This window comes from Neltuma alba, unplaced genomic scaffold (genome assembly GCF_004799145.2).
Source record: "Neltuma alba isolate B1F8T4 unplaced genomic scaffold, ASM479914v2 tig00011243_pilon, whole genome shotgun sequence".
NCBI lineage: Eukaryota > Viridiplantae > Streptophyta > Magnoliopsida > Fabales > Fabaceae > Neltuma > Neltuma alba.
Genome location: NW_021635961.1, coordinates 260250 through 280220, shown reverse-complemented (window position 1 = coordinate 280220; position 19971 = coordinate 260250). Strand labels below are relative to the sequence as shown.

General features: G+C 35.5%; 2 protein-coding genes and 1 long non-coding RNA gene across 3 annotated transcripts; all 3 read left to right on the top strand.

The window, feature by feature from the left end:
• Positions 1 to 601: 601 nt before the first annotated feature.
• On the top strand, positions 602 to 4276 carry LOC114762802 (uncharacterized). The gene is made up of 6 exons (XM_028952381.1): positions 602 to 760; positions 839 to 889; positions 1067 to 1118; positions 1657 to 1715; positions 3037 to 3082; positions 3769 to 4276. The coding sequence occupies exons 1-6, from the start codon at positions 665 to 667 to the stop codon at positions 3894 to 3896; spliced, it is 432 nt and encodes a 143-aa protein (XP_028808214.1). The 5' UTR covers positions 602 to 664; the 3' UTR covers positions 3897 to 4276.
• A 662-nt stretch (positions 4277 to 4938) lies between these two features.
• Positions 4939 to 6100, top strand: LOC114762798 (uncharacterized). The gene is made up of 2 exons (XR_003742284.1): positions 4939 to 5530; positions 5796 to 6100. It is a non-coding gene; the product is annotated as an uncharacterized LOC114762798 (long non-coding RNA).
• A 4209-nt stretch (positions 6101 to 10309) lies between these two features.
• On the top strand, positions 10310 to 17355 carry LOC114762791 (transcription factor TGA9). The gene is made up of 12 exons (XM_028952369.1): positions 10310 to 10965; positions 11093 to 11181; positions 11555 to 11640; positions 11816 to 12055; positions 12896 to 12940; positions 13051 to 13110; positions 13239 to 13316; positions 13434 to 13479; positions 14513 to 14784; positions 14919 to 15140; positions 16703 to 16845; positions 16973 to 17355. The coding sequence occupies exons 1-12, from the start codon at positions 10853 to 10855 to the stop codon at positions 17073 to 17075; spliced, it is 1497 nt and encodes a 498-aa protein (XP_028808202.1). The 5' UTR covers positions 10310 to 10852; the 3' UTR covers positions 17076 to 17355.
• Positions 17356 to 19971: the final 2616 nt, after the last annotated feature.

Here is a 19971-nt window from a genome sequence, read left to right as displayed (position 1 = left end):
AATAAGAATCCATCGTTTCTTTAAAATAACCATTAAAAAATTATCTGTAATATTAGAAATTATTTGGAATATCTATAAATAGATTATAGTTCACGGCAAAGTCAAGAAAAGATCATAGTTCGTTGAGTGACTGACAGTTCGGTGGATAATGATAATTTGTTAAAATTTAAGCCTTAATCGAAATAAAATTTTGCTGGTGAAAAAATCGAAATAATATTTTAAAAAATATATAGGTAATAATTTTTTAATAAAATAATAAGCGGGAAAAATTAAACATTTCATTTTAGCGCATTTTTCTTCCCCCGTCCCTTGTCAAGAACAAGTGCGCCAGCGCCGAGTTTTAATATTTGGCGGCGGAACCCCTTGCCATGCATCCACATCAGCATTGTGCTGCTGATGTGGACGTTGTAGGGGCCCATTTTTAATTTTCGGGCGTGAATTGGAAATTTTTGGAACTACAGGAATGAAAAATTACAAGCTGATCTGAACGGTGAATAATCAATCAATAAGAATCCACAATAAAAAATGACGTGGTCATATTTTCTTCCCTTGGTCTCACGTAACTAAATCTCAGGCGTCCACTAAATCCTGCCCGAAGCCAGTGTAACGAGAGAGAGACTCTTTGAGGGTTCTTGTCTGGCTCTGATCAACAGAGGGCTCAGCCATGGCAGCCTCCAATCGGAGTAGCAGGGGCTCCGCTTCTTCCAATACTAAAAACATCCGATGCCATCACTGTGCGGGACCCCTTTCGAAAGAGATGGTATTTCTCAACTTTTCTTACTTCCCTGAATTGTTTTCGGTTTCAGACAATTGTTAAATTTCTGCCCTTTATCTGCAGGAAACCAGTGATTGGACCGTTTCTCCCCTCATCAGGGATAGCTTTTCTATGGTGAATTATTCGTTCTTGGTGGCTTGCTTAATTTTATTATCCAAGTTAGTTTGATTCAGATATGTGCTTTGGGAAAAAAATGTTGACCATCTGTTTACAGTTGAGCACTTAATTTATCTGAGTTTTATGGGCGTTTGAACTTTCACTGATCATTTTTTGGGTTCAAATTTTGTGCAGATTGGTTCTGCGGTTGGCGGCACGGCAAGTGCATTTTATGGATTTAACCACGGTATATAACATTACTATGCATCAATTTGTGCTCACGTAGTCGAGCTTCACTAGTGAATTTCATTATTGATCATCCTCTATTGCTTCCTACTATTTGACAATCGGTGCACCTGGTATGCTTGTTGCATGAAATTTGTAACTATTAACGTCATATGCCCAGATTTGATTGTTCTGTATTCACTCTTTCTGCCCATAATAATATAAAGAGCACATCAATTGCAATTTTTCTTGTAGATTGGTTTGAATAACGTGATGAATGAGATCATAACTGTTTTAATAATTTGTTCATGGTATTTGTAGAAGACATTTGATGTTTCAAAGCGAAAGAATGAGCATTTAATTTTCATGTTAACAACCAAGACAGTTAATTTCAAACAAGAAACCCATAAACACAATATTTTGCTTCTTTTTATGGATTATTGCACGATGTCATTTAATTGATTTCTGCCACAGATTTCCTGAAGTCCATGGATTCACATGTTATTTACGTGTGTAGAATATGAATAATTTATTTGAAGAGATTTTCTTCCGTAATGCAGTTATGCCTGTTGTTCGAAGATGGGTGAAAGGACCCATGTGGTTGCATTTTCTCGTTGGTGTAAGTGACTCAATTCTTCTTTTTAAATATGTTTTGTTCATACTGTAGTATGGAATAAAAGCACCACGATAGAAGTTTTGAAATCATTGCCAATTATATGGCCATGGTGATGTACTTGACCAAGAATTTGGGCCTCTTTCTTCTTTCCTTAACATGGATTGTTGAGTGCACAGAGTAGCCACAAACTCCTAAAATCATTCTTGTTCGGTGAAATAATTAGACCATGTTTGCCTTTCTTCTACATGATAGTTGAAACTTTTAACAAACAGCTCCTTTTTATCGGATTGCCTGACTCTCTTTATTGCATTTAGCCATTCATATGGTGTCAACGGAAGAGCCCCCATGACCTTGACGTCTTTTTGGACAACTGCTTTATAAATCATTTTGCTCTTGAAATCTGTTGCAGAAGAAAACCAATATCTCATTCCTAAGTTAATAATTATTGCTGCTGTAGAACTTTAAAATCAAATAGCTTTTTCTTGAGATTATCAATTTGTGGTGACCGTGATTGCTACTTACGCACTCTCTTGATGGGGATGATTGTCATTGGGATATTTGCCTTGCTTTATTTTGGGTTGGGGGGTAGCGCATTTTTTTTCATATTCTTGAACTGGCCGTTTTATTAGGTGCTTTAACATAATCCCTGAACTTGGTTTCAGTGAGCAGAATCACAATCCGAAACACCAAATTCTGTGGAGTCATTTCTTCTTGGTTTAATTTTTTAATTTTTATTATGGTAGGCCGAGGTTGTTAATGCTATTATATAATATTTTGTGGCCTGGTTTGGAATGCAGTTTCTCGTGTGCTGATTTATATGGTGATTGTGCTTGTTCATAATGATGCATTCGGGGCATCTTTTGTACTACCTCCTATCCTAAATGTGGGAGTTGGATAGCTAATTTACACATATTTAAGAAATTAGTTTAGTTAGTTATTTATAAATAATATGCATTGGTTTCCTGCAAATACCCCTCAGTTTTAATCGTTTACATTGAAAGCTACTCATATTGATGTGTGCAGTTAATGGAGATAGGTTTTTTTTTTTGGGGGGGGGGGTTAGATGAGGGCAATAAAAGAAGATTGAGGGCTTACTTTTAAGATCAAAACAAATTCCTTATGTAGCTCCTAGCCTCCTACGTTTAGAACTAAGAGTATATTGGTGTATTTGAAGCTGAGAACTTGTGTGTGGAAGCATTACAGAACTTGTACATGTATACTATGCGCCGCAGTACTTTTACGACTATACTTCCTGCCTGCTCAATATTTTGAATGCTACTGTGTTAGTGAGCATCTTATTGACATAAACCTCTGTGCATTTCAGACACCACCTGTGATTGTATTCTCTTCAGCCTGTGCGGGTCTGACAGGTAAATTTCTAAATGTGTTGTTTTGCTTGATTTACACGTTCTAAATGATCCTTAGTTTTTAGTTTGAGCTTGTGTTATTTATGCTTTATAATGTCCATTTTGAAGTCTTAGACTGAAATCTATGCGCATCTTTTAAAAAAAAAAAAAAAAAATTACTTAGACCTACCCACAATATTAATTTTTTGGTTACATCACTTCTTTGAGCCATAAACGTAATTTGAAGTTTCAAGTCGGTCCCTTAAGTTTCAAATAATGCCAAAATGGTTCCTTGTCGTTTATTCCGTCCCACAAATGCTTTAAATAGTCAAATTGATGAACTTGGTTGATAAGTTAATGGGGAGATGACTGTATCAAGGTAGTTAGCTTTCTGGTCGTCCAATTTCTGAAAATCCTACATCAAGATCAAAACTAATTTTGGGGAAAAGGTCATGAACAACTGCAAAGGTAACAATCATTCGGGGCTTATCTTAATAGTGACTTGTTTGATAGACCTCACTCTTCAGGTTACTTGTGGGATGAAATAAAATAAGGAAATAGTATCCATTTTAGCACATTTTAAATTTAAAAATCATTTAGGCCACCCAAGAGTACGTGGAAAGATTAGGGATACCCTTTAAAAATCATTTTGGTGTGGATTTACCAATTACTGTGTTCAGTTAATAATACCATCGCTTGAAAAATTGCAGGTGGGGCTGTTCCCGCCATAGCACAGCTCGTTTCTTCGTCTTACCATGCAGCACGATCATCCCAGACCTTACCGCCACCTGCAAATGATGATAAGCTTCACAAGTCTAGAACTTCCTCCACTCTTTAATTCAGCATATACAATGGCTTTCTTACCTCAAGCAGGCATACTCACTGGTTGTGCAAAGAAAGCTCTGTTTTCCTCTTGTAAATGACGCCCCTTCAGTTTTGTCCGGTTCTCCGCGATGTAGCACTCCTGTGAGGTGCGAACCGTGTATTGAGACCACAGAGGCTAATCTTATGTGGTTCATAAGTTTTGTAACTTTTTGGGTTAAAAATCTCGTTATATTTTTATTATCCCTCAGTTTTATGTGAAATTTGGCCCATTGTTTATACTTTTCTAGTGGCTAATTAGAATGTGCTAATGGTGCATTGTAGAGAATTCTTCTTCCGCCAAAGAATTATGATATTTCAATATTAATATCTGCCGGGACATGGTTGATAATTTGAGATTACTCTTCAAAAAGTTCTCCCCAGGTTAATCACTGCTATGTTGCAAGGCACTACTCTGTTTCACCTAATTTGGGATATAATAGACCCAACTCCGTTTTAAGGTCGGGCTTGAACTTGAGTTTTGTGCAAAATAATTCGCTGGTGTATTGTTTGGAAACCAGACGATTGGAGGAGGAAGTAATTCATCATGGAGAATTATAATGAGTTCTAAAAAAATAATAATTATTATCAATGACAAGTGAATAGTTATTATTTATTATTTTCAAACTTTTCATTGTAAACTGTTATCACTAAAACTTTTTAATAATTATATTTTTTATTTAAAATTTCATTGCAATTCACTCATTCATCATTTTCAGAGGCCCCAAAGAAACTTTTACCGAAAAGAAGAGGAAGAGAGTGGGAAAAAGAAGAAAATTATGTATAAACCTCAATAAGAAAATTAATTATTAATAAGTTGCTCAAAAAGTTATACCGTTCTAAATATAAAATTTATTGGGTTTTATATTTAAAATTATAAAGTTTAGCACGCACGAGAATAAGAGATTTTCATATAAGCACTAGCCATGGAATTAGGGGGAAACACGCCTCTTTAATTAGACCCAGGAGCCGGGGGTAATTGGGGGATTCTGAAAAAGAACCCCCGAAGAGCCTACATAAGGCAAGCGCAAACCCTAATGCGGTGTAAACACTACTTGATCTTATCTGAGCAGGGAACACTGGCTTGGTCGATGCCTTCTCAAAGCTCTCTGTGCTGCTCGCGCTGGTGACGGTGGAGCCACCCTTCTTTCTCCATGTGAACGGTGCCGGAGGCTCCACCCCCAGCGGCAGGGCTGCTGAGACTTTGTGGCATAAAGGCAAGGCCTTTGCCGTCGGACCCTGCGGTGAAGACTGCTCGCGGTCAGAGCCCTTCGATTTACTTTGTATCGGTTGGGCGGTGATGGCCTCGCGGGCTTGCCTATACATATAAATCTTTAATTTCTATTTGTTTTGTTTACTTGTGTTTCTTTTTTCTGTTAGTTGATCTTTTCTTTTGATTTCAGTCCAACTCATTTTTCTGTGCTCTTGTTTCTTCGTGTTTCTTTTTAGACTCTGGTTTTGTCATGCTCCGTGAACTCTGATTCGTGGTCTTAGGGGAAGTGTTATGTGTTTTAACCAACTTCTTTAACGTAGGTTTCCTTTTCTGCAAATACATCTTTGCTGACCATGACATTAGCGTAAATTAGAATTTTGGCTCTTCTTGCTAACATGGTAATGTGGTCTGTCTATTTTTTTTTTTTTGGCTGGTATGAATAACTTGTGGAGATGATTGATGTCAACACCACTTCACTCATGAATGATTAGTTGGAAACATTTATGTTAATGGACAATTATGTGTCGACTTGTACTTTAATAAAGCATTTTTTAGGCAGTTTTCTTGTGGATTGATTGGTTTGTGTCTCTGGAAGGGTGTCTTTGTTTGAGTCAGAATAATTGCAGCTTCAACTCACTTTATGGTTGACATGAATTCAAGCAGAGATCTTTCCCAGGAGAAATCAAAATGGTGACTGTCCGAAGTAGAGCACCTGGTGATAAAGTCGAAAGTCTGCTAGGAGATTACGCGATGGTCTCACGTTCGAGGAGTTTACATTATTTTCTCTCGTCAAGGAGTTAACTTTTCACTGTGACCGAACAAGTTGTTCTTTCATTGGTTTTGTTATATTTATTTCTTCTACATACATATTCATACTGATTATGCCATGTTCGCTCAGTACTCACCAGATTATGCTATGATAGATCGCTAACCTAATACCATAAAATAAAGATCTTGCCAGGAAATTGCACAGTGAATTTGAATGGTTATTAACGAAGAAGCTCAAATTTCTGTGGGAGTTGTGGTGAGCGAGGTGTGCTAGGACTAACAAAGCCACGATCGTTCTTGACTAATGTCTTCATCTCCTTTTACATCAGAATACCGATTTTGTTAACTTATCTCTTAATCTCATTTCACATACGAGTGTCAAATTTGCAGATGAAAATTTAGTATTGTGCTCCTCTAGAATTATGAATAAAGAATGGACTTAACTTGAGAAATAATTCTTCAGATGCAGCATCTGAAGCTGGACAAGCCCGTCCATTCAGAGTGAAAGGATGACAATTGATGAGCTGGTGAATTAAAATGAATAGCCTTTGATAGACTGGAGCTCGAGTGATTGCTAGTGGCTTTCCAGATATAAAATAAGGGAAATTAACGTTGATTTGGCACTCCTCTGTTATACCCTGTGCATGGTAAATTGCCATGTACACTTTGATTCGGTTCCCACAGCATAGAACACAAAATTCAAAATACAATATCATCACAAATTAACAATACATCTCGAAGTAGAAGTTCGTCAACTTAAGGCCTGCTTGTGTGCCCAGCAAATTCAACTAAGACCGTTTCTCCAAAATCAGTCAGAAGGTAACCCGTGGAGTTCAGAATTTCCTTCCTTATTTGTAATTAAATCAAATCAGATATAGAGGCTTGTTACGTGAAGTTAAATGAAGTTAGACGTTTAGAGAGGTGTATGTTCGTTTGACAGATTTTAATCTTTCGACAGGGTGCGGCTTCTTTTCTCGGGGTTGAGCGATCTGCAAAAACATTCTTAAATTTGAACTTTAAATTCGCCGAAGTTAAACCAATCAATTTGTCGCAGAACTTGAATGATTTTTCAGTCTCTGCATGAATGAACCAATGGAATTATCGGAGAACGCAAGAGGTCCCACCGAGTGAGAGGGATATTCCATAAACCCAGTTGTTAAGAAACAGAAAATGGAACGAAAACTAACCAAGTCATTCAATTTATGAAGAGAACATCAGGACAATGGTATAACAGTGACCATATCTGGAAAAGTGCAGCTCATGAAGATAAGACAATAAGGAGTTAGTTCACTCTTGCTAATATCTTTTGCTCGAATCGTTCACGGGAGAAAGTTAGTTGAAAATATTGGCAGAGGGATTGAGGAGAGTGCGAAATGATGGGAAAAAGAAGTTGGGCTTGTAACAACGCTAACACTTAGAAACTTTACTTCATAAAATTTTTCCCCTTCTTTTTGCGACAGGAGTTAAGTTTTAATTTTGGTAAAAAAAAAAAAATTGTCATCAATCAAATCAAAAGATAAAATACTTTTATACAGGGACAAGTTGAGCTACGCATCACTGACTGTAATATTAGCAATGAAGGGAGAAAACACATGTTAGAAACATAAGAAAAAGGCAATCTTTAATTTATAATTTATAATCAAATTTCTCTATCAGAAGTCTGGCGTGCCTGCGTACGTGTCATGGGTTTTTTTGCTAAAAAAACAAAATTAATGTTTGGAACATCCAAGTTATTGATTGATTGATTGATTATGGGGTCCATTTCCATTGATAATTGATTTTCTTTTCTCAAACAGTGAAAATGTTAGTGCCATGGTCTATTCATCAGTTTAAAAAAAAAAAATCCTTTTAATTTATTGCTTAGGTATCAAGAAATGAATTAACATAGTCCAGCAACGTCTTCCTCGTATAGCAATCGATTGTAGGATTTTTGATCCAAGCGAATCAATCACCTTTCTACGCCAACATAGGAGAAAAAGGAAAACTCGAGAGAATTAATGCTCTGGTTTTCCGAAGAAGCAAAAGCTACAAATATATCGGAAATATTTGCTGAGGTGAGAACATGTTTTAACTTGTAAGGAATATTGGGAACAAAAATACAAATAATAAACCTAATCCATATTGTAGAAGGCTCTCTATAATATAATATTATATGAACCTAACCACTTGTTTTGTTTTATTTTATTTTAAAAGGCCAATCATTGGCATCATGAAAGAATAATTTGGTTGGAGAGAGGGCATATTACCTGCAAAAAAAGTGCTAGATGAGAACAAAAATTTATTATATTTGCATTCAGCCTGGCTCTCTTTGTTGAGATAGATCATCGATCCATTACCTAAAAGTCTGTCTCATCTCTCTTTGTTCTTTTTTCTGTACAGATATATTAATATATTTTTAATATATTTTTATGATCCCAATAATGATCATGGACTTGAGTATTAAAAACCTTGATGTTGTCTGCAAATATATATTACTTAATCTCTCCCTCCTTTCCGTCTTTTAATTAAGATTGATTGATTTTGATTACTATAAATAAGGATAGCAAACTAATTGTAAAAAAATAGAAACATTAAAGAGGATTTCTATTCAAAAACAAACATTGACAAGCTTAATTTTATGTCTTAGCTAACCTATCCACTATTCTAGACGAAGTCTGATTACAATTTTTTTAATAAGACAGAGCTGACATGTAATTTTTAAAATTTTTTATTAATTGTATTAAACTACTATATGACTAATCTTCCAAAAATTATTTTTCATATATCATATTTCCATTGAAGACCTTGGAGGTTATCAGAATAGTTGTAGTTGGTACACACCGTAAAAATGAACCAAAAAAAAAAGTATTATATATCTTTACTTAAAATATATATATAAAAAGAGAGAACAATTATTAAATACTATCTCTTATCCCTAATATAAAATTTAATTGAGGATTATATTTGGTTTGAAATAAAACCTCAATCCATTTTATTTTTCGTACTTAAGAGGATATTTTAGAATAATTAACACATATTTTTAACAAATAACTAATTTAACTAATTTTATTAATTCACTTAAATTAGTTAAATAGATCTCATGTTAAGTACAAGAGTCACCACCAATTATAATAAAATAATATAAGTTAAAAAATAAATAACTAATAAATCCTTAATTTCTTCCTCGACAGCAATTGGCTACTTAAAATTTCATTTTATTTATGAGAGTCTATAGAGATAATGTGCTTATGGATATAGTCTGTATGTCTCTTGAGGCAGGAGGCTGGAGGATTAATTAGCAGTTAAACATACACTCAAGAAACAACGTTTGAGCTAAAGAGACAACACATGTAATGATGGGGGTATGATAATTATGGGAGAGTTCAATGATTTTATTTTCCAAAAGCCGATGATTACTCTGTGAAACAAGGGAGCAAGAATGCTCATCAATCTGAAAATTAACATGTAATTGCTATAAGTAGAATGGAATCTGAACGTGGTATTGCTTTAGGTGATGACAAGGAATGGATGTTGACCCCTCAACAAAGGGGATAATACCAACCAAATCCATCCCTCAATACTTTCATTAATTACACAAAGAAAGTGCCTGTCCCTTCCTTCCATCCCTTCCTTCTGTTTCTCTACTATTCTATATTTTATATTCTCTCATGCTCTTTGTTCTGATGCATGCTCTTCTTCATCCCCACAAGCTTATGCCAACCACTCTCATGTATATATTTGTTTTCCCCACGTTGTGTTCTTCCTATGTCAAACTAATAGAATACTTTCTCCTTAGTTTTTGCTGTGAGATGTTAAAAAAAAAAAAAAAAAAAGCCCCTCAGATCAAGTTAAACTAATCTCAAATGTTTTAGTTCTATTGTTTCTTGGCTTCAAGTTTGGGGTAAATGATAATTGAAGACCGGATAAGGACATTAATTACAATCAAGAACCACAATTTTGAAGTTTTAAAGAAGGACCAAATAACCTCATATGATTTTTTTTTTTTTTAAAAGGATGGACAAGATGGTTTCTAGAACCCCATCTTTGTGGCCAGTCCTACAGATGGTCATTTTTCTGGTTGTCCGCGATGATCTCCAGCGCAGGCAGCTGGTAGGCGGGCCCTCGGCCGGTGGCTAATTTTCCCAAAAAAAAAAAGTTTTAATTTAGAATCTAGGAGATGAATCAATAATTGAGACCAAATTTGAGAAATAATTAAAAATTAGATAGTTCTTTAATAATTTAATAGGGAAGCTTAAATTGACTAATCAAAATATAAAAAAATTGAAGAGATTTAAAGATAATATAACTGAAGAGATTAAAATTACACAAGTCACAGCTCACAAGTATATATGACTTTGTTGTGCAAGTACATGCAGCTCAGAACAGAACCAATAAGAAAGCACAGGCGGTTAGAGAGAGTGGAGCAGGAGGAGTCAGTGATTCCAGTGGCTTCTTTCATATGTCCCTACCCCTCCCTTTTCTTTTCTACTAATATAAATTTGTTTGTATCTTTCACACTTTTTATTATATTTCTGCTCTCTTTCATGCCCCACAATTTCAAATACAGCCCAGACCCAGAGACAAAGTCTGCCATGACAACATTTTTGAAACCATTAAACTCAAATATTCATGCCACTAGACGCTGATCATAAACCCGCTTGCTTCACAGAGAAGGAGAAGAAAGTTGCAAAGGAGGAGCATTTCTGAGAAAAAGACCTCATGAACCTCTTTCTCTGGCCACTTAAATATCTGACAAGAAAGCTTTGATTTTTCGTTCCTCTGTGACCATCTCCGTATTGGGTTCTATTCATACCTTGCGAATTTCAAGGGAAAAAACAAGAGGTAAACAGATTTGATTTGCTGGATAAACCTTTCAAATTGTTCAGGTTCTGGTTTTTCAGAGTTCAGCTCCGGGAAATTAAAGATGATTAGAATGGTCTGAGAAGGAAGAAGCTATAGCTAGCTTTATTTGCATGGCGAGTCACAGAATAGGACAGACTGGTTTGTCTGAGTCATCGCCTTCAGGTCATCACTATGGAGTAGTTCACGGAATTAATAATACTGCTGCAGCATCCACCAGCTTAATGTATTCTTCCTTCAATAATTTCTCCTTCTGCTCTGTTGAAGCATACTTGAAAAAGTTCATACTTTTTTCATACATCTGACTTGGGTGTTTTATTTTCATTATGATTTATATCTTTTCTGTTTCAAAGCAATCAAGGGACTGCTTTTGATTTTGGAGAGCTGGAAGAGGCAATTGTTCTGCAAGGAGTAGAGATTAGAAATGATGAAGGCAGAGCACGTACGGTTCCCTTTTTCTACGATTTTTCTTCTTTTTCTCTGACGTTAGCGAAGTATACAACCAAAACCAACTCCTTGAAAAAGCGAAGAGAGAAGAAAAGAGAGGATGAGAGCTTTTGAATATGTCTTACCATATCAGATACAGTAATGATTCCGAGGCAACAGAAATGGATGGCGTGGGGGTTACAATCTTAGAAACACGTCTTATAACTGCTGAAAAAAGAGGATTAGGTTCCTCCTCCTATACGCCTTCCCATATATATTTACGACTATTATTATTATTATTCCAGTATATAATTGAAGATCCTCAGAGGTTTTGTTTTCGTTTTGATGATTCTGTGAGATGTGAGATTTTGCTTTTATGATTCGTGCAGCTTTATTCACGTCCAGGCCAGCAGCTACTACTCTGGAAATGTTCCCCTCTTGGCCAATCAAATTTCAGCAAACCCATAGAGTAGCAGTATTACTCTTCTCTACCTTGCTTTCCTTCTTTGACTGTTTTGCCTTCCAAATTCAACAAAAATCCACCGATATATACATATATATTGGGTTGTGAACTGATTCTTGGGAAGACGATATCTTTATCTTTATGTATGATAAGATGAAAATGGATTTTGTATGACTTTTTGATACAGGGAGGATCAAAGTCAGGAGGAGAAAGCACTGATTCTGGGTCAGGTGTTAACACCATATCGAGCAAAAGTGAGCATCAGTTCGAATTTGAACCAGAATCTCCCATTAGTAAGAAAGCTTCTTCATCTTCAGACCTTCATCATCATCAGAAGCAACAGCAACTTCAACACGAGATGGCAGGTGATGCCTCAAGAGCAGGCCCATCACAGAATCAATCACCTGCCAAATCACCGCAGGAAAAGGTCTCCTTTTTTTTCTTCTTTTTCTTTTTCATGGTTTCTGACTACTGTTTTCTACTATTGATCTCTTAGTTTTTTTTCTCTTTCCATGATCCCCAAAACCCAGGAAAAGTTTCCCTCTTTGATGCAATTATTACTGTTTTTACGATCCTGTTGCCTCTCTCCCCTTCTGGGCATATCTTCACAAAAGAACAGCACAGATCCCAACAGCTCTCAGAAAATCAAAAGAACACAGAGTTTTCCTGATTCCTGAACGATTTTCTGATGAATGTCTGACATGAAACATCAGAGAGAAACAAACAGCAAGAGATAAAGAAAGGGAGAGACATGTAGTACAACACAAGAAAACAAATCGAGAATCTTTTCGGTACTTATCAACGGTTCTCATTATCATAGTGACCCACTTCTCTCAATCCCTCTACATAAACCTCATTTTCCTCTCTCTCTCTCTCCCCCCACCTCCTCAACTCCAAGTCGATTCTCGAGTTAAAGAAAGCTAAACAACCACCGTTTAATAGCCTCAAGAAAGAAGAATGGCAGAAAATGATGCCTTTTGTTATCCATATCATATTGAAGAATGCTTGTCTCCTCCAAAATGGCCCAACGGCCAGCTTCATCCAGAAATGCTTCCCAGAAATTCTGTAAACCGGCTACCCCTCTCATCATCTCTTCTTGTTCCTCCGGATTGAAACCATAGTTTTTCTATTCCGCTTTTCTGAGATCAAACAGCTAAAAAGCACATTTTTTCCTAGTCTTCGTCATTCCCCCTCAGAAATCATTCTTCTCTCTTATTTCTTTTCCTGAGTTGAATTTTTTTGGGTTTTTTTTTTCTCTCTCTTGCAGAGGAAGGGAGCCGGTTCTTCATCCGAAAAACAACTTGATGCAAAGGTTTTTAAAGTGACATTACATTATATGCACGTATCTCATCCCCCACAAAACTTCGATGTTTTTATTAAAGGAGCTAAGATTTTCTTTTCTTGATTCTGGTTTTCCTGCAGACACTGAGACGTCTAGCTCAAAACAGAGAGGCTGCTCGGAAGAGCCGTTTGAGAAAGAAGGTATTATTTGGTGTGGCCCATTAAATCGTACAGTTAGTTGGTGAAGATCATAACAGTTACTGTGTTGGAAAGTATTGTAATATGTCTTTCTCTGCACTTTCTTTTTCATTTTCCCTCTATCCAAACAGGCCTACGTGCAGCAGCTAGAGTCCAGTAGGATAAAGCTCACTCAGCTTGAGCAAGACCTTCAAAGAGCTCGCTCACAGGTTTCCAAATCATACTTCCACGCTCACAATAATTGAAAAGTGAAATTAAACTGAATAATGCAGCAGTTAGTAATTATATATTTCAATTTTAATTATGTGGGTTTGTTTAAAATATAGGGACTGTTCTTGGGCTGTGCTGGTGCCGGGGGCAACATAAGCTCTGGTGAGTTTATCTGTTCATTCCACTGCTTCTTTTCATATTGCAATATCATAATTTTCTTGTTACTAATTGCTAAAATAAAAAACTGTCATGAAATGAATTAAGGCGTAAAGCCGATTTCTTGCAAATGTGACTATGATATAGATAATTGCCGGGTCAAGAAAAAAATCAGGATAATCAACATAGTTGAAAGATCTTGTCTGTGTTTATTTGCTAATATTATTTTGTCATAATTTGCACGGAACTATGACTGATGAAGCTTATATTAAAACAAGTGATAAAAGTCAAATTTGGGTAACCCCATTTTAAAATTTTAGTTGAAGTCGTTGATTTGACCAAAATCTTTTGGCTAAATTCACGTGTCATTCTTAACTAATTATAGAGGAATGATAATAGATGAAAGATACAGTAAAAAGATGCCAATGTTAAGTGAGATCGCACTAATTGTTTGAGCTATATGTACTAGTACTTTTTCTAAACATTTAAGACAGTCCATCGACTTTAACTTTTCAGCGAATTCTTAATGAATAATGATGCTATTCTTTTTCACTTTTTGGTAAAATGTTAGGGTTCTAAGAGGAAATGACACGTAGAAACGCCACTTTTTGGTGAAAAAGAGGATTATTGCTAATTTTTAATTAATTAAGAAAGACGGTGCTGGGTCTCTTTCATTAATTGCATGCCACCATAACCAAACAATCTTTTAATATGAATTTAAGGAAAAAAATCCCAAAATTTAGGGACTACTCACATTTACCTTCGAAGTTTTTCAATATATATAATTAACATGTATGCAGAAATGCTTATTTTTACAATGCAGTACGCCATATCCTTATTTTTAAGAAAACAATTGTTTTAGAATTATACACTTATCAGACAACTTAAACTCTAATTATCGGTTGCTAATTTTGCAATACATATTTTTCTTTCTAAGAAAGAATCATCGTAAAAATAGCAATATTTGATTAAAGAAATGTTGGTGAGCATGCAAAGTTTATCATAGCAATAACCACATAACATGTATACTGAGAAGCAGGAGCTGCAATATTTGATATGGAATACGCAAGATGGATAGAGGAAGACCACCGGCACATGATGGAGTTGAGAGCGGCGCTGCAGGCGGCGTTATCGGACAGCGAGTTAAGAATAATGGTGGATGGATATCTGTCGCATTACGATGAGATCTTCAGGCTCAAAGGCGTCGCTGCAAAAACAGACGTGTTTCATCTTATTACTGGCATGTGGACTTCTCCTGCTGAACGCTGCTTCCTTTGGATGGGCGGTTTCCGACCCTCTGAGCTCATCACGGTACAAAACTAACCACTTTGATTTAATTAATTCGTTTGTGTGTGTAAGAGAGAGAGAGATTTATCATTAATATCCCATATTATAAAACTGAGAAGTATTTTAGAGGCCTAAAGCGATGTTTTTGGTGAGATCAGATGTTGATACAGCAGTTAGAGCCACTGGCTGAGCAGCAGATTATGGGAATGTATGGCCTCAGACATTCCTCACAGCAAGCAGAAGAGGCTCTCTCTCAAGGCCATGAACAACTCCAGCAGTCCCTTGTTGACACCATTGCCGGTGGCCCGGTCGGCGACGGCGTTCAACAGATGGTCATCGCCATGAGCAAGCTCTCCAATCTCGAAGGATTCGTCCGCCAGGTAACACATTTATACTCGTAACCATAGATATATATTCATAATACAATCCTGAGCACGTAGTTTCATATTGTTCGGGAAGTTGTCTGGGATAATCTTTCATTCGAATGGAAAGACAAAAGAAAGAACATATCTTTTTGAGTTGTACATATTCGTGTTGATATATGAGGGTAATTATGTATACATAATATGTGGAGAGTCAAAAAAGGAGAAAAGGAAGCTTGCTAGGGCTTTTTGAAAGGTTGATTCTTTTTTTCTTTTCATTTGGTGGGGGGAGGTTTGGTTGACACAAAGCCGATCAGGTGACATCTTTTGTGTCAAACTTATTTGGAGCAATTTTCTCTTTTGACTATAATGATAGGGGGGGGGGGGGAGAGAGAGAGAGCTTAAGTCTTACTAATACATGATTAGTCAAATTTTATATTTGATTCATACTTATTTTTCATCTCATAAGCTTATATGTTTCAAATACCCATTTGTTCAGAAACTTACTGGTCGAAAACGGAATCTGTTAGCCTTAAGCTGTTATGATTAAATTCCTTAGCTTCTTTTAGACCGCTCCTAATTCATACTAAAGTTTTAGTAAAGTCAATTTCGTATTTGTTTCCATGTTATTTTAATCAATATGACGTGTGAAAATAAAAATGCTCGTTTTGTCTTATTAATTAGCACCGTCCTTAATACGTTTTTTCTCATCAAGGTTAATTGACTTCTGTAATAAAATTGGAAAAATTATCTTTTGGCTGGGGCGAACAATTCAAAACCAACCTGCCCAGTAATTAATATGCGCGTTAAGGTCTTGATAATTATCACGGCATCGTTGACCCTGTTGTTTTTAATTTTTTTATCATATGAAACCTGTCGCTATATTTTTCCTGTATATAAGTTGAATAAAAGTTCATAATTATTTCATGTTATTAAATCCCCAATACTTGCTCGGGACGTCTCTATAAACAATGTTTTGTTTATTGTTGCCGGGTACTTAAGTTTATTGGTGATACCTGTTGCTTTGTTGCTAAGTTGTGCGTTAAAATGTTGGGTGATTATAAGCATTTGATGTCGTTTTCGCATCTTAAAATGTCGCAATCAGAAGTTGGTTTTGAAAGTAATGGCTGTTGAATCGTGAACCGTAGGTGGATTATATTAAACATGAAGAATTCAGAAAAACAAGAGAGATCAATATGAAAAGTTATTTCTATTATTATACTCAACTACTTGTGGTATTATAGTATTAATAATCAATTAATGGTATGAAAAGGGAATACAATATTATTCTAGACTTCGAATAAGACAAAGTCATCATGCATGTCAATTGTTTTGAACCATGTGCTCCCTCCTGGATTAAGACGCATTGAAATTCTTATGCGGTGGTTGGAGAGTTTGCTTCTGTGTTTTGATATGTATACAAACATATATATATTACTACCTCCGGTCCTAATTATAAGATCTCGTTTATGAATAAGATCTTATAATTAGGACCGGAGGTAGTAAATAATAAACGAATGTCTTGGTGATTTTGTTGACTTGATGAACTAATGAATATGGTTCCGGTACGTTTGATGAAGGCGGATAATTTGAGGCAACAGACACTGCACCAGTTATGCAGATTGCTGACAATTCGACAAGCCGCAAGATGTTTCCTTGTAATGGGAGAGTACTATGGTCGCCTTCGTGCCCTTAGTTCTCTCTGGGCTTCAAGACCTCGAGAGTAATTAACCTTCTTTTATCTCTTTCTCATTGCAAGCTACAACCTTCATCTCTAACTTTAATCATGTGTGTTTTCTGTCTCTGGGGAGTCATATATAATAATGTTGGTGGTGTTGTATATATTATAGGACGTTGATGAACGAGGATAACCCGTGCCAAACGACAACGACGGACTTGCAAATGGTGCAACCTCATCATCACCATCATCAGAATCATTTTGCTGGTTTCTGAGGTAGAATTAGATAGATCCGACTCTTTAGTTTGAACTTAAAGCTCCTCTATATATATATATATATATATATATATATATATTGCTTGTCAATTGCTTTCTCCTGCTTTACAAGGAAGGGTAGTGACGTCTAGAAGAAATATATATTCCTTTTTTTTATTTATTTTTTTCCTTTATATAACGTGTCTGTACCCCATTTGATCATATTCCCTTGTGTTGTATCGTCTGTGTTTTTATTGTAAATGTAAATTAATCTCGATTGCATATGATTATATATGAAAAGAGGGAAGTCTGTGAGTAGGCGCATAAGAAGAAACGACGAAAAAGTGTGACACAGACAGATAACCGTTCTGCTCTACAGCAGACGTAATATAATATCAAATGTTGGAACAATGATGAAGTTGGTCATAAGCGAAACGAAATGGTGGCAGAAATTAAGGAATGGATAGGATACTGAGTTGATAAGAGAAGACACAGAGTGGGAAACAGATGGGTGCGTGTGTGTGTATCCTGTGCGTCTTGTTTGAACCAAGAAAGTTGTCAGGTTCTGGGGTGGTTACTGCATAACATGCATGCATAGCCATGCAGCTCTTTTTTCCCCCTTAATAAACCCTAATTAACTACTTTACGTAACATAAGAACATAACTTGAAATTAGTTATTTCTCATGAAATCTTAATAATATCAAAAAAGAGGGGATAATGTAGTAAAAGAAGTAATAAGTGGAAGAAGTGGGTGTGGGGAATGAACATGAATAATAAGGAAGGAGAAAAGAAGAGGAGGGAATGGCGGTTTGGGGTGTCCGTGCATGTGCTGGAAATGAGCGTACTTTGTTTTTGTTATTTTATTATATATATATATATATATATAATATGAAGACACAAAGGACAAACATTAATATTAATAATATCATGAAAGTGAAAGTATGTGGGGGAATTGCACGTAGTGGAAGTGACACGCCAGAGAATCCCGCCTACTATTGTAGTAGTATTGTACAACGCAACAACTCTTCCTTTTTGTGTCCTTTTCTAATTAACCTGAGCTGTCTCTTCAAAATGAGACTCCATCAGTCATCTATATACACACACTAATTGAGACAAGCACAGACGTATGTACATAGACAAGCTTCACAATCATGTGTTCCCTTTTTCTTTATATACTCTTCCAATTCTAAATATAAGATCCTTATACATACTGCTATAAGGGTTGAAGAAGTATATCCACAATAAGAGACGGTTTCCAGGAAATGATATTGTTTTCCCTTTTTTCAACGTCCAAAAGATAAAAATAATCTTTTCAATTGTAGTCTTTCTTGAATAAAGCATTAAAAATGAAATTATAGTATACTACCTCCGGTCCTAATTATAAGTCTCTGTTCATAGAATATAAATGGGGTCTTATAATTAGGACTAGAGGTAGTAGAAGATAAAAAACTGGTCTAATGGACAGTAGAGATGGAGCATTAGAATTAGAAGGGACAGAGCATGCATCTAATAATCTCATATCGATCCCTAAAAATCTTCTTCCCAATAATGCTCGACATTGTCAACAGCAAGTTGTCTCAATAGCAACACTAATTAACAGCTTGGACGAGATCTCGAACTTAAGTCCAATCTTAACATGTTTGTGTGCACTTGTGTTTAAATTTTATGAAATAAAAATAATAATAATGCTCAACATTCAGTCAGCAAGATAATTAAGAGCTTGTTTTATCCAACAACCCCTAGTTGAGTATAGAATTGGATTCCAATTATTTATTTTTAATGCTCAAGCCATTTTTTGATAACTTTATTTAATTATTTAATTAATTAATTAGGCTTTCGAACGTTTTCTACTTTTGGATCCATTAAGGGCTATCGGAATTAAATTATTGGTAAGGATAGGCTTATAACATTAATCTAATCAAGTCATTATCATAAGAGTGCTACATCAAGCCTTTCCCCTTGACTTTTCCTTTCTTTAGTTTACTTTAATGCATACGTCCCTCTAGATTAGGTATTAAAAAATTGCTGGTTGTATCATTAGTTTTAGTGCATGAGGTTGAGAGAATAATTTAAATATTAACAACAATAATTAAGGAAAAAAGAGAAGATTTTACGGTTCAAATTCTCAAAATTGCCTCAGATTATGAAAATATTGATAATCCTTCCTGGCATTGACTATAATATGATGGTTAAATTTAAAGCCTTCGAGAGCAGGTTTATAATTAACTATTATTTTCAGTAAAATTTATTATCTTGTATATATAAAGAAGACATATCTTCTTCCACCTAAAAAATAAAACAAGAAGAAGAAGACATGTGGTTAATATTGTAGGTACGGAGTCAACAGTTTTGGTATTTTAAGCAACAAGGTTTTAAAGTCAGAATTGGCCTCCTTTGATTATGCAATTTGTATCAGGGCTTTCCAGAGCATATTATCATAATGAAAATAATTTCGTACCAACCCTTCACTTCACCACTTGAGCACCAGTTTCTAATAATACATCCAAATAAATCAAGCGAAAGATATGTTATCTGGGGAAAAAAAAACAAATGGGAATCCGAAAACTACTCGTGAAAAGATGGGGAAAATGGGAGGAAAGATTGGACAAAATAATAACAACAGCAACAATAATAAAAAATAATAATAATTCAATAAAGGTTAGTGCAAGATTTAATTTAAATGAATAATGATGAAAATAATTTATTAGTAAAAGCCCTTTATTTAGTTGACAATGAGTGGTTGATAATTTGAGGTACTCGGGAGCAAGTGGAATCATTATGATGGAAACAGGTAAATGCAGTGGACCTGCTCAGAAGTTTTCCTGTTTGTGAAGGGTGAATTTCTACTCAAAGCTTATTATATTATCATCCTATAAATTTTTAATGAAATTCAAACTTCTGGCGTATTTCTATAA